The 11,928-nt window shown below is 46.0% G+C and overlaps 1 protein-coding gene across 14 annotated transcripts in view; it reads left to right on the forward strand.

Moving 5' to 3' along the window:
- mycbp2 (MYC binding protein 2) overlaps positions 1 to 11,928 on the forward strand; it is a 55,664-nt gene that overhangs the window by 40,641 nt on the left and 3,095 nt on the right. For 11 of the 14 annotated variants that reach the window (XM_085921054.1, XM_085921065.1, XM_085921066.1 and 8 more), the window contains 27 exons: positions 529 to 633; positions 1,566 to 3,200; positions 3,285 to 3,454; positions 3,556 to 3,803; positions 3,879 to 4,046; positions 4,320 to 4,477; positions 4,552 to 4,751; positions 4,921 to 5,070; positions 5,152 to 5,312; positions 5,384 to 5,540; positions 5,611 to 5,835; positions 5,917 to 5,982; positions 6,063 to 6,302; positions 6,443 to 6,532; positions 6,612 to 6,692; positions 6,761 to 7,027; positions 7,279 to 7,562; positions 7,829 to 7,925; positions 8,007 to 8,126; positions 8,203 to 8,304; positions 8,760 to 8,888; positions 9,240 to 9,372; positions 9,840 to 9,943; positions 10,311 to 10,499; positions 11,335 to 11,442; positions 11,513 to 11,722; positions 11,785 to 11,892. In XM_085921054.1, coding sequence (XP_085777180.1) covers positions 529 to 633; positions 1,566 to 3,200; positions 3,285 to 3,454; positions 3,556 to 3,803; positions 3,879 to 4,046; positions 4,320 to 4,477; positions 4,552 to 4,751; positions 4,921 to 5,070; positions 5,152 to 5,312; positions 5,384 to 5,540; positions 5,611 to 5,835; positions 5,917 to 5,982; positions 6,063 to 6,302; positions 6,443 to 6,532; positions 6,612 to 6,692; positions 6,761 to 7,027; positions 7,279 to 7,562; positions 7,829 to 7,925; positions 8,007 to 8,126; positions 8,203 to 8,304; positions 8,760 to 8,888; positions 9,240 to 9,372; positions 9,840 to 9,943; positions 10,311 to 10,499; positions 11,335 to 11,442; positions 11,513 to 11,722; positions 11,785 to 11,892 — 5,705 coding nt within the window. The remainder of the gene's footprint in view (positions 1 to 528; positions 634 to 1,565; positions 3,201 to 3,284; positions 3,455 to 3,555; positions 3,804 to 3,878; positions 4,047 to 4,319; positions 4,478 to 4,551; positions 4,752 to 4,920; positions 5,071 to 5,151; positions 5,313 to 5,383; positions 5,541 to 5,610; positions 5,836 to 5,916; positions 5,983 to 6,062; positions 6,303 to 6,442; positions 6,533 to 6,611; positions 6,693 to 6,760; positions 7,028 to 7,278; positions 7,563 to 7,828; positions 7,926 to 8,006; positions 8,127 to 8,202; positions 8,305 to 8,759; positions 8,889 to 9,239; positions 9,373 to 9,839; positions 9,944 to 10,310; positions 10,500 to 11,334; positions 11,443 to 11,512; positions 11,723 to 11,784; positions 11,893 to 11,928) is intronic. The other 3 variants (XM_085921062.1, XM_085921067.1, XM_085921068.1) reach the window with 1 other exon arrangement.

The following is an 11,928-nucleotide window of genomic DNA, read 5'->3' on the forward strand; positions in this document are numbered from 1 at the left end:
CACAAGCATGTGCTGACTTGCGTGATTTCTTTTTAGCTTGCGCTGATAATTGATCCTTTTTTTGTTCACCCTCATTTTGCATCAGTTTTCCTATGCCTACATTTTCATTCTTTGGGACTTTTCATTCGCCGCCCGGACCAAACACGGGCGTTGACGCCCTTGCATACAAAAGTACTTTTAATTATTTTCTCTAATGACCTCCTTGAGCGGATTTTTTTTTCTCCCAGCTTTTAATAGAATTGCACAGCTGTCAGTGTGTAATTGACATTGGACCTAACCCAAGTTAGCAGTTTTCTTCTTGTTCATTTTTTTTGTGTCATGCTGCTTATTTTCTGCCTTAAAAACTAATTTCTCTATCAGCTTCTCCACACATAAATAAATGCATTGCCTGTTTCAACTTGACCATCTTAATTGATCCCATGTCCTTTTTTGTGCTTTCTCTCGCTCTCTATCTCATTTTCTGGCTCTGGTGGCGTCTTTGCATTCCATGCCTTGTTTGTTTACCTTGCCACTTGTTTTCCGCTGTAGATGATTCACTACGCAGCCTTGCTTCTCGCGAGCGTGCGCGCAAAAGCGGCGTGGCCGCGACCGGGCATGCCACTGCTCTCTCATCTCTTGCTCTGAGGCAAAAGGGTGGGTAGTCAAATCACGCATCCCCCTCCCTCAGACCGAACAGACGTTGGGTCGAAAGCGAGTTTTCTGTGCATGTATTTTAAAGGCCTGTTATTCACATTTTCGAATCGGCTTTTGCCACCCCGCCCCCGTCAAAAATGGCCTTGTCTAAATGGTGTAATGATGATGAAGCGCTCAATACATACCCATTTTCTCATTCACCTTTGTTTTAATCTTTGATATCAGTTTAAGCATCTTTTTTTTGTCACATGTCAGAATGTTATGTTGTAGCTGAATGGGATTTCTCATGTTTGTCATGATGTTTAAAAAAAAAAAAAAAAAGACAAACAAGCTTAAAACTAACAGTAGCCTATTCTCAACTGCCTGTCAATGCCTATGTCGCTGTTTTGTACAAACAGTATGGGCACAAAAGAGGAAGGCTGAGTCCGCATGTCAATTTTGTAGGGCGCATCAGAGCTGCAACTGAGGCGAGTGTAAAGTTATCAGAAGTATTTTTCTTTCCTCACATCAGAGACTGACTTTGATGTCACTTAATTATCACATTGCGGGTTGCCGTGTCAGTTTGTTAAAAAGCCTCCAGTTGTGGTAATATCACACCTTCACTCAGTTCTGTGTAAAAAAGCAAAGGAAGGAGCTGACTTCACCAAAAAATCTCTTTGGCTGTTGACCTATCGTATTTTCTTAGATCTGGAAATGTCATACTTTGACTGACTTGACCTACATGGCTTAAAAAAGCCAACAGCCTCTCTCACACATGATCGGTGGCCATCAAAATAGTTCTTAGAAAATTGGATCGTTATGTAAAGCTCGTAACCTGTGCAGAAAAAAAATCACATCACTTCAAAAGGAAAAGCAATCATCATATATCCGCTTTAAATGTGGTTTCTCTGTGAAGTTTTCTCATTTCATCTAACCGAATGATTGACATTTAGGTGAGCGAGGGAACCTGATGCCCGGTGCACGGTCCATGTCCCCGGCCTCCAAACACCGCCAGGAGAACCGTTCGCTCAAACAAGAAAGTCGAGGGAGCCGCACGCAGGAACACGGAAGAGTCAAGATGGGCCAAGATGGGTCGCTCTCAGCCAGCGAAGCCCTCATACTACGCTCCGATACGGCCAAATTGCGCTCTGACTCTCATAGCCGTTCTCATTCGCCAAATCACAACACTCTTCAGGCCCTCAAGTCGGACGTCAGAACCTCGGGACATAGGTCTGAGTCTCCCAACGCCGGCTCCCGCTCTTCCTCGCCAAAACAAAAAGTGTCCTCTTCTGGCAGGTCCAGTCCTTCCAGCACCTCTTCACAGCATTCCTCCTTAACACACCACGACAAGAACACCCCATGCAAAGTGAGCCCGTCATCCAAAGCCCGGCTAGAACCGCCCAGAGAAAGATCCAAGTCCGATTCCTACACTTTGGACCCAGACACGCTTAGGAAGAAGAAGATTCCTCTGACAGAGCCATTAAGAGGCAGATCTACCTCCCCCAAACCAAAACTGTCTCCCAAAGATCCAACCCAAGATGTTGTCGGCAACACGGAGAACCGTGTTCCTTCCCCCCAAGTGACCCAGGAAAACCTGCACAGCGAGGTGGTGGAGGTGTGTTCCTCGAGCACTCTTCTGTCAAACGAGGATGCAAATGATGAAAATGTGGAGGTGCAGGACTCGGAGGAAGCCTCGTGCAAAGTTCACTTTAGCATCGGCAAGGCGCCGGTCAAGGAGGAGCTGGAGAGCCGCTCATCGCCCAAAGTCAGTCGTAAAACCTCAAGTCGGCACACTCGGCCAAAGAAGGACAAATCCGGACCTCTTTTCAAAGGCGAGAGCGTGCAGAGGGTATGCGAGCCTGCCAAACAGGCCATGTCACCATCTGTAGCAGAATGTTCTCGGGCGGTCTTTGCAGCATTCCTGTGGCATGAAGGGATTGTTCACGATGCCATGGCTTGTTCGTCCTTCCTCAAATTCAACCCGGACTTAACCAAAGAGCACGCGCCCATACGCAGCTCCCTCGGACAGGGTGCCGAGGACAAGGAGAGCAAGCTCAAGAACCGCCACTCCCTTGAGATTTCCTCCGCACTTAACATGTTTAACATCGCTCCGCATGGTCCGGACATCTCCAAAATGGGCAGCATCAACAAAAACAAAGTTCTCTCCATGTTAAAGGAACCGCCATTGGCAGAAAAGTGCGAGGACGGCAAAGGGGACTCTGTTTCCTACGAGATGACGTCCCATCCTTCCGTGAGAGCAAAATCCATCCTGCCTTTGACGCTGCAACACTTGGTCGCATTCTGGGAGGATATCTCCTTAGCCACTATCAAGGCTGCGACTCAGAACATGATCTTCCCCAGTCCGGGATCGAGCGCCATCCTCAAGAAGAAGGAGAACGAAAAGGACAACAAAAAGGCCAAGAAGGAGAAGAAGAAGCGGGAAAAAGCAGAGGTTCGGCCGAGGGGCAATCTATTTGGAGAGATGGCCCAGCTCGCAATGGGCGGACCGGAGAAGGACACCATCTGCGAGCTGTGTGGGGAGTCTCACCCTTACCCCGTTACCTACCATATGAGACAAGCTCACCCAGGTAAAGAGAGAGAACCTGTGACCGTGCAGTTGGATTGGAAAGTGGCTAATTCCCTAAAATATCTCTCGCTCATCCATTCCTCAGGCTGTGGCCGTTACGCTGGAGGCCAAGGGTACAACAGCATCGGTCACTTCTGCGGTGGCTGGGCTGGCAATTGTGGCGATGGAGGCATTGGAGGCAGCACTTGGTATCTGGTGTGTGATCGCTGCAGGGAGAAATACCTGAGAGAGAAGCAGACTGCAGCCAGGGAGAAGGTATCTTGAGGCCTTGTACTATACGTATATTGGGTGCATCCACCAATTTGTACAGTGAATGTATTTCTGCTGGCTATCTTACACAATTGACTCCTTTTCAGGTAAAGCAGTCCAGGAAGAAGCCACTGCAGGTGAAGACGCCGAGAGCCCTGCCTACCATGGAGGCCCACCAGGTCATCCGGGCAAACGCGTTGTTCCTGCTGTCGCTCAGCAGCGCAGCCGAGCCCAACATGCTGTGCCACCACCCTCCCCGGCCGCTTCATTCCCAGCTGCTCCCCAGCCTCAAGGAGGGCGTGTCGGCCGAACTTCCCAATAAAATGAGCTGCCTCTACCTGCAGACACTCGCCAGGTAGCAAACCAACAAGCAGGAGTTAGTTTTAGGTCAATGTGCATGCCTAATCAGGACTACACTTTCATCCTCAAGGCAACACACGGAGAATTTTGGTGCTTACCAAGATGACAATCTCTTCCAAGATGAGATGAGGTATTTGCGATCCACCTCGGTTCCCGCGCCCTACATTTCAGTTACCCCCGACGCCTGCCCTAACGTTTTTGAGGAACCGGAGAGTAACATGAAGTCGATGCCCCCCAGGTAAATACATACATCCTGATCATAAACACAGGGTCAATTATTTCTTTTTGTTATTGCCCAAAATTCACTGCATGCTTGTGGACTGTCCACATAATTGACAGAACCTTTTTCTTTATGCAATGAGCAATATAAAGTTGTATTGCATTGTATTGTCCCGGTGCTTGTGTCGTCCAGCTTCCTCCCACATTCCAAAAACTGAAACTGAAAATGGATGGATAATTTTCAATACAGTATTGACAAAATAGATCGAATCTAACATATGCTGTCTTTCAGTCTCGAGACCAGCCCAATCACAGACAGCGACACAGCCAAGCGCACAGTTTTCCAGAGGTCATACTCCGTTGTTGCCTCAGAGTACGACAAGCAGCACTCGCCCTCTCCGGCCAGAGTTAAAGCCGTGCCTAGACGGAGAGTCCACAGTGGTGATGCGGGTAATTAAGCTTGATATTAGCATATATTGTGCAAGCATCCTTTATTATAACCCCCTTTCTTGTCCTCTTTACAGAAGTGGGTTCATCCTTGTTGCGCCACCCGTCTCCCGAACTGTCCAGGTTAATCTCCGCCCACGGCTCCCTCAGCAAAGGGGAGAGGAACTTCCAGTGGCCCGTGCTGGCGTTTGTCATCCAGCATCACGATCTGGAGGGCCTGGAGGTGGCAATGAGGCATGCGCTGAGGAAGTCGGCGTGCCGGGTTTTTGCCATGGAGGTACAGCTTCTTCAATCTCCAGATGTAGCAGCGTTTAGATACACATGCACCAAATTTGGTTCAAACTTGATGAATTGGCACAATAGATATATTATAAAAGGTGACTCCACGACGGGTACATTTGTAAACTCCTCCAACTTTGCTAATGGCAGCTTTGGTGTCTCATCAGGCATTCAACTGGCTCCTGTGCAACGTGATCCAAACCACTTCTCTGCATGACATCTTGTGGCATTTCGTTGCGTCTCTCACTCCATCTCCCTTTGAACCAGAGGACGAGGAAGATGATGAGAACAAGGGCAACAAAGAAAACATTGAACAGGTGTCTGGTCGTTCAAAGGTTTTGCTTTTGTTTGAGAGATTCTACGTTTCCTTATTGTGGGGCCATCATCACACCTCACAGGAACGAGACCTTGGCGTTTGTGAGCATCCTCTGTCAGACATCGTTATTGCAGGGGAGGCGGCCCACCCGCTGCCCCACACCTTCCACCGCCTCCTCCAGACAATTTCCGACCTGATGATGTCACTTCCTAGTGGAAGTTCGCTTCAGCAGATGGCGCTCAGGTATCATACCTCATTTTATTTTTTCTAGTTTTAGCCTTTTTGCAGATTAGACACCTATCTCACTTTTGTAGGTGCTGGAGTCTCAAGTTCAAGCAGTCCGACCACCAGTTCCTACACCAGAGCAACGTCTTCCACCACATCAACAACATACTGTCAAAGTCGGATGACGGCGACAGTGAGGAAAGCTTCAACATCAGTGTTCAGTCGGGCTACGAAGCCATTAGCCAGGCAAGAAACCCGACACTCCTGCTGAAATATTTGCTACATGAGCTGATTCTAATGCATTGTCGCCCGATAGGATCTCTGCCTGGTGACCTGCCTGAAAGACCTAACCAGCGTGGTGGACATCAAAACGTCCAGTCGTCCCGCCATGATTGGCAGCCTGACGGACGGCTCCACTGAGACCTTCTGGGAGTCCGGGGATGAAGACAAAAACAAAACCAAGAGCATCACCATCAGCTGTGTGAAAGGCATCAATGCCTCCAATGTGTCTGTTCACGTAGACAACTCCAGAGACCTTGGGGTAAGAGACAAACAGCATTGTTTTTCAAGGGACCTGGTGACATTTCCTTTGGAACTGAATTATTTTCCCCTAATTTTATAGAACAAAGTGACCTCGGTGACGTTCCTGTGTGGCAAGGCCATAGAAGACCTTTGCAGAATTAAGCAGGTGAGACAAGATTGATCTCTCTCTCCATCATCATTCGGACTCATAGCGAGCATCCTGAACATAAATCTTTTCCATCTCAGGTCGACCTAGACTCGCGTCACATGGGTTGGGTGACAAGTGAGCTCCCTGGGGGAGATCATCATGTGATTAAAGTGGAGCTTAAAGGGCCGGAGAACACATTGAGGGTGCGTCAGGTGAAGGTGCTTGGCTGGAAGGAGGGCGACAGCATCAAAATCGCTGGGCAGATCTCAGCCAGCATGGCACAGCAGAAGAACTGTGAGGGTGAAACGCTGCGTGTGTTTCGCCTCATCACCTCACAGGTAAACATAAATGCACACCATTAGTACATGCGCAGAAGAAAAAAGTCACGGGAGATAAATTGACATTGTGGTGCTATGAATGATTTTTTTTTTTGATCCGACATCTCTCATTCATGTTTTCCTTGTCAAATGTCACCTAGGTGTTTGGGAAACTTATTTGTGGAGATGCAGAGCCAACCCCAGAGCAGGAGGAGAAAAATTTGCTTTCGTCACCAGAAGGAGAGGAAAAGGTCAGCATTGAGAAGGTCAACCGTATACTTGTCAACAATTTGAAGACGCCTCGCGTAATTAATTCAAATTTTTGAATAGGTACCGTCAGATGCGGACCTCAAAGAGCACATGGTCGGAATCATTTTCAGCAGGAGTAAACTTACCAACCTGCAGAAACAGGTACGGTTCAAGACACAATCAACACAGGATCAAATTCCACATCAAAAACGATTTCTTTTTCTTTCTAGGTGTGTGCACACATCGTCCAGGCCATTCGCATGGAGGCCACGCGCGTGAGAGAGGAGTGGGAGCACGCCATCTCCAGCAAGGAGAATGCCAACTCGCAGCCCAGTGATGATGACGCTTCCTCCGACGCTTACTGCTTTGAGTTGCTGTCCATGGTCCTGGCACTGAGTGGCTCCAACGTCGGGCGCCAGTACCTCGCGCAGCAGCTCACGCTCATGCAGGACCTTTTCTCGCTGCTGCACACCGCCTCGCCGCGAGTGCAGAGACAGGTCAGCAAGCCTGAACAGTCGAGAATAAAAAGTGCCTGTACAGCGCTACAGTTGATTCCCCTTTAAGCAAGACAATCAGTTTCTAGAAACCAAACTGTTGACATCAATTCTTCTTCTCAGTATGTTACTAGCAGAACAAAGATTCTCTCATCATTTGATATTTTCAAATTCCACCAGAGTCAATTAGTGAGAAATTAAACACAAAACAAAAAAAAAAAACACTCCAGGTCATGTGTATGTGTCTTATCCAGGTGACATCGTTGCTTCGACGGGTCCTCCCCGAGGTGACGCCGGTGCGACTCGCCAGCATCATCGGGGTGAAGTCACTGCCGCCGGCGGACATCAGCGACATCATCCACTCCACGGAGAAAGGCGACTGGAGCAAGCTGGGCATCTTGGACATGTTCTTGGGGTGCATTGCCAAAGCGCTCACGGTGCAGCTGAAAGCCAAAGGGACCACAATATCTGGCACTGCCGGCATGGCCGCCGGTAAAGGGGTGACCACTGTCACTTTGCCAATGATCTTTAACTCCAGGTGGGTTGGCCCTTGTGGGACAAAGATTCGTGGGTCTTGCTGCTTTCACTTGTGCAATCCATTGGTGAAAGCGTGCCTTATCGGGTTGCTACCAAGCCATTGAAAAATTCCCCATGCGTGACAAAAGCGAAGGCAGCAAGACCAACAATCGAACAGGTCCGGAATTGAATGACACACAAACAAGCATCAAGCAAAGGTGGTAAAAGCATTTCTATCATCTAATTTGTTTGTTTGTTTGTTTGTTTGTTTATCGTGATTGTGCTCAGCTACATCCGGAGAGGGGAGAGCCACTGGTGGATGAAAGGCTCCACCCCTCCTCAGATTGCAGAGATCATCATCAAACTGGTCAAAGACATGGCAGGGGTACGCACCTCACTTTGTAATTGTCTGCACACAATTTCCACCAATGGATCTCTGTCAGGTGACAATGGTTCTTGTTTATAGGGTCACCTTTCAGACGCGTGGTCACGTGTCACAAAAAATGCAATCGCTGAGACTATCATAGCGCTCACCAAAATGGAAGAAGAGTTTCGCTCACCCGTGCGCTGCATTGCCACCACGAGGGTTAGTAAGCATTCATTCAAGACCGCTTGTTATTCTTTCTTATTCATGTCTTGTGTTGTTTCTTGATGCTTTCTAGCTGTGGCTGGCACTAGCTTCTCTGTGCGTGCTGGATCAAGACCATGTGGACCGACTTTCTTCTGGTCGATGGATGGGCAAAGATGGACAGCAGAAGCAGATGGTTAGAGTTACATGAAAAGAAAAAAAAAACTTGCTGTAAAAAGAGATTTGAATTGATATACTTTTTGCCAAGGGTCTGGAGCATAGGCTGTAATACTGAAGACAATATTTTATCGCAGACAGAATGTCGTTCAGATTTTTCTTTTTATGGGTGTTGGGAGTGGGGGATTAAACAAATAGCTCTTCTAACAACTAAATGACAAATAATGATACAATGATTCAAATTCCTGCCCAAACATGGGTGTAGAAACTCTCTGTTGGTGTTTATGTTCATTTGTTTGGTCAATTAGAAGCAACACTTCCAACTCTCGTAGTTGAGCCATTCTCAATCTAGGATGCAATAAATAACTCTTGACAGGAAGCTGTGTGACAAAATGATAGGATAACCCCAGGAAATGAATAAGGAATTACTGAGCAGCCATCCGAAATAACCTTTTTTTCCCCTCTCTTCCCCAGCCAATGTGCGACAACCATGACGACGGCGAAACGGCAGCCATTATCCTGTGCAACGTGTGTGGCAACCTGTGCACCGACTGCGACCGCTTCCTCCACCTGCACCGACGCACGCGCTCTCACCAGAGACAGGTCAGCATTGGCTTTGTTTGGAAAATGTGTTCTTTTAAAAAGTCAAAGTCTGCTTTATTGTCAATTTCTTCACACAAAGAGATTGAAATTACGTTTCCCACTATCCCACGGTGACAAGACATATTACACAATGTACATACAAGTAAACAGCACAAACAGTAAAAACAAGAAGGCACAAACAATGAATAAATAAGAGCGATGAATGAATAAATAAATAAATAAATGAATGAATGAATGAATGAATGAATGAATGAATGAATGAATGAATGAATGAATGAATGAATGAATGAATACATGTATTACTTGAGTTGGTGTTTTTTTTAAAACTACTTTTATGATGGTGTTTGCCAGGTGTTTAAGGAGGAAGAAGAAGCCATCAAGGTTGACCTCCATGAAGGCTGTGGTAGGACCAAGCTCTTCTGGCTTATGGCACTGGCCGACTCCAAAACAATGAAGGCCATGGTGGAGTTCAGAGAACATACAGGTAAAGCGACGCTCTGCACGCAACACACAACTGGGATACTGTAACTGCTGCTGTCTTCATTTGATTATTCTGGAATACCATGCTTTATTTTGTCAAATTTTACCCGGATGTCACGTATTATCGCATCTCAGATTGAAATGATCGACCGCAAGTCGCGTGTTACATCCTGGTTAGCTTTACGTGGAAACAAATGCTCTCTTTCCCGTAGCAGCGTGTCATTTTCTAGTCATTCCCTATTTGTTCAAGCTATGCGTTTTTTTATAGGAATCTTTTTCGAAGTCCTTTTTTTTGACTGTGGAGAATTTGCTCAATAATGACTGCCATTGGTTGAGAGCAGGCCAAAGTGTTCATTGGTGTTATGGCAGTGGTGGTGAAGAAACATCTGCGAAAAGAACTGGAATCTCACATCCAATCAATGGGCAGCATAGATACTTAACCCTCTAACCTTCTTGGACATTTGTTTCCAGGTAAGCCTGCATCCAGCAGTTTGGATGCATGCAGGTTCTGCGGAACAAGGAATGGAACCGAGCTGTCGGCGGTTGGAAGTGTCTGCTCTGACCCCGATTGTCAGGTAAACCGGATTTGAGATGAAAAATAAAAAAGATCTTTAGTAGTGACAGCATAGAGAAGCATCCCTCTGAAATGTGATCACTCCACAATGTTGCGACTTATTTGTTCCACTCCCATCTTTTTATTTCTGTTTCCTCCCATTTGTAAGCAAATTTGTCACAGGCAAAGCAGTACATAGATGCAGAATCATCAAAATTATAAAACGAACGTACATGCAGTCCATCTATATACGATAACTTTCACTTTTGGAATTGAATGAGGGAAATAAATTGAGCTTTTAGTTATGCGGTGGTGTTATGTGGTACCTTGTTCCTGGATTTACATTCAGAACCTCATTTTTCATACCTTATTTTTTTTTCCCCCCACAGGAATACTCCAAACTGGCGTGCAGCAAGACGCACCCATGCGGGCACCCGTGTGGTGGAGTCAAAAACGAGGAGTCGTGCCTCCCGTGTTTGCATGGCTGCGACAAGAACACGGGCTGCTTAAAGCAAGATGCTGACGACATGTGCATGATCTGCTTCACTGAGGCACTTTCTGCTGCTCCAGCTGTACAGGTATGGAGTATGTCCATCCGCCCCGATTGATTCCATTCAGGAAATCACAGAATTAATGTGTAATAATAATGTATTTATTTTTTTCTGATAATAAAGAGAATATGGGGCTCTTTTGAGACAGAGCATCTGCTAGACTAAGGCCCATATGGCAAAGCAGTAACTTCAAAGTGGATTGATTCATTTGACAGATATGGCTAACTTTATTTCATATTATTCCAACAAAGTCTTCCAAATAAAGGCATCTATTTAAAAAAAAACAATTCCTCCAATTGGCATTGAGTAAATAAATTCCCACAGCTACTGAATGAAAAAATATCATCTGTTTATTTTAGTGGCGATTTTACAAATAAATGTCTAATAAAGGTACTGCTGAGTAAAGACGTGGCCCATATTCTAAAAAAAAATTAAAAAACAATTTCTAATTAAAAAAGTTATCAAATGCATTTGTACATACAAAGGCCTCCTCTACAATAGAGTATTACTTTCTGCAGCTGTGAAAATATGTGCAAATAAATTCTTCATAAAAATAATTACAAAATGTATTTCATTAGCCGAATCGGATTGTTGCCCAAGTTATATTTAAACGTTTTCAGGAAAATTTGGTCACAGTAAAAGTCTAAAATTACCTCAGCAGTTAAGATAACAATTTGTACCTCTGTAATAAATGCCCTCACTGCAGTTGTGTTAAAAATAAATAAAACACCCACCATTATTTTCATAAATGTAATAAAGAGTGACCTTCTTACAGTTAAGATACATCCACAGGCAAGGATCTACTAGAATTTTTTTTAAGCTGCTGTCCCATGACTTTTTTTTTTTTTACAATTGTCCCCAGCTGGACTGCACTCATGTGTTCCACCTTCAATGCACCCGACGTGTTCTGGAGAACCGCTGGCTTGGGCCTCGTATCACGTTTGGCTTCATGTTGTGTCCAATTTGCAAGGTAAGATCCAAATCCAAATTTTGTGTGCTTTCTTTCATTCTCATGCGAAACCAAATGTTTTGAACTTTAGAACAAGATCAACCACTCAGTGATCAAAGACCTGCTGGATCCCATCAAGGAGCTCTATGAGGACGTGAGGCGAAAGGCACTCATGAGACTAGAGTACGAGGGTCTACACAAGAGCGAGGCCATAACCACGCCGGGAGCGCGCTTCCACAACGACCCGGCGGGCTTTGCCATGAATAGATACGCCTATTACGTCTGCTACAAGTGCAAGAAGGTAGCTTTTCAACTAAACTGTCTTTAAATGATGGCAGTATGAGCTAATGTGGGTATTTTCAGGCTTATTTTGGGGGAGAGGCCCGCTGCGACGCCGAGGCGGGGCAAGGCGATGATTATGACCCCAGCGAGCTGATTTGTGGCGCCTGCTCTGATGTCTCCAGAGCTCAGGTGGGTAAATGATGCCCCAGATGAAGTGCAGTATGT

This window comes from Syngnathus leptorhynchus, chromosome 9, assembly GCF_054491065.1.
Source record: "Syngnathus leptorhynchus isolate UIUO chromosome 9, UIUO_Slep, whole genome shotgun sequence".
Taxonomy (NCBI): domain Eukaryota; kingdom Metazoa; phylum Chordata; class Actinopteri; order Syngnathiformes; family Syngnathidae; genus Syngnathus; species Syngnathus leptorhynchus.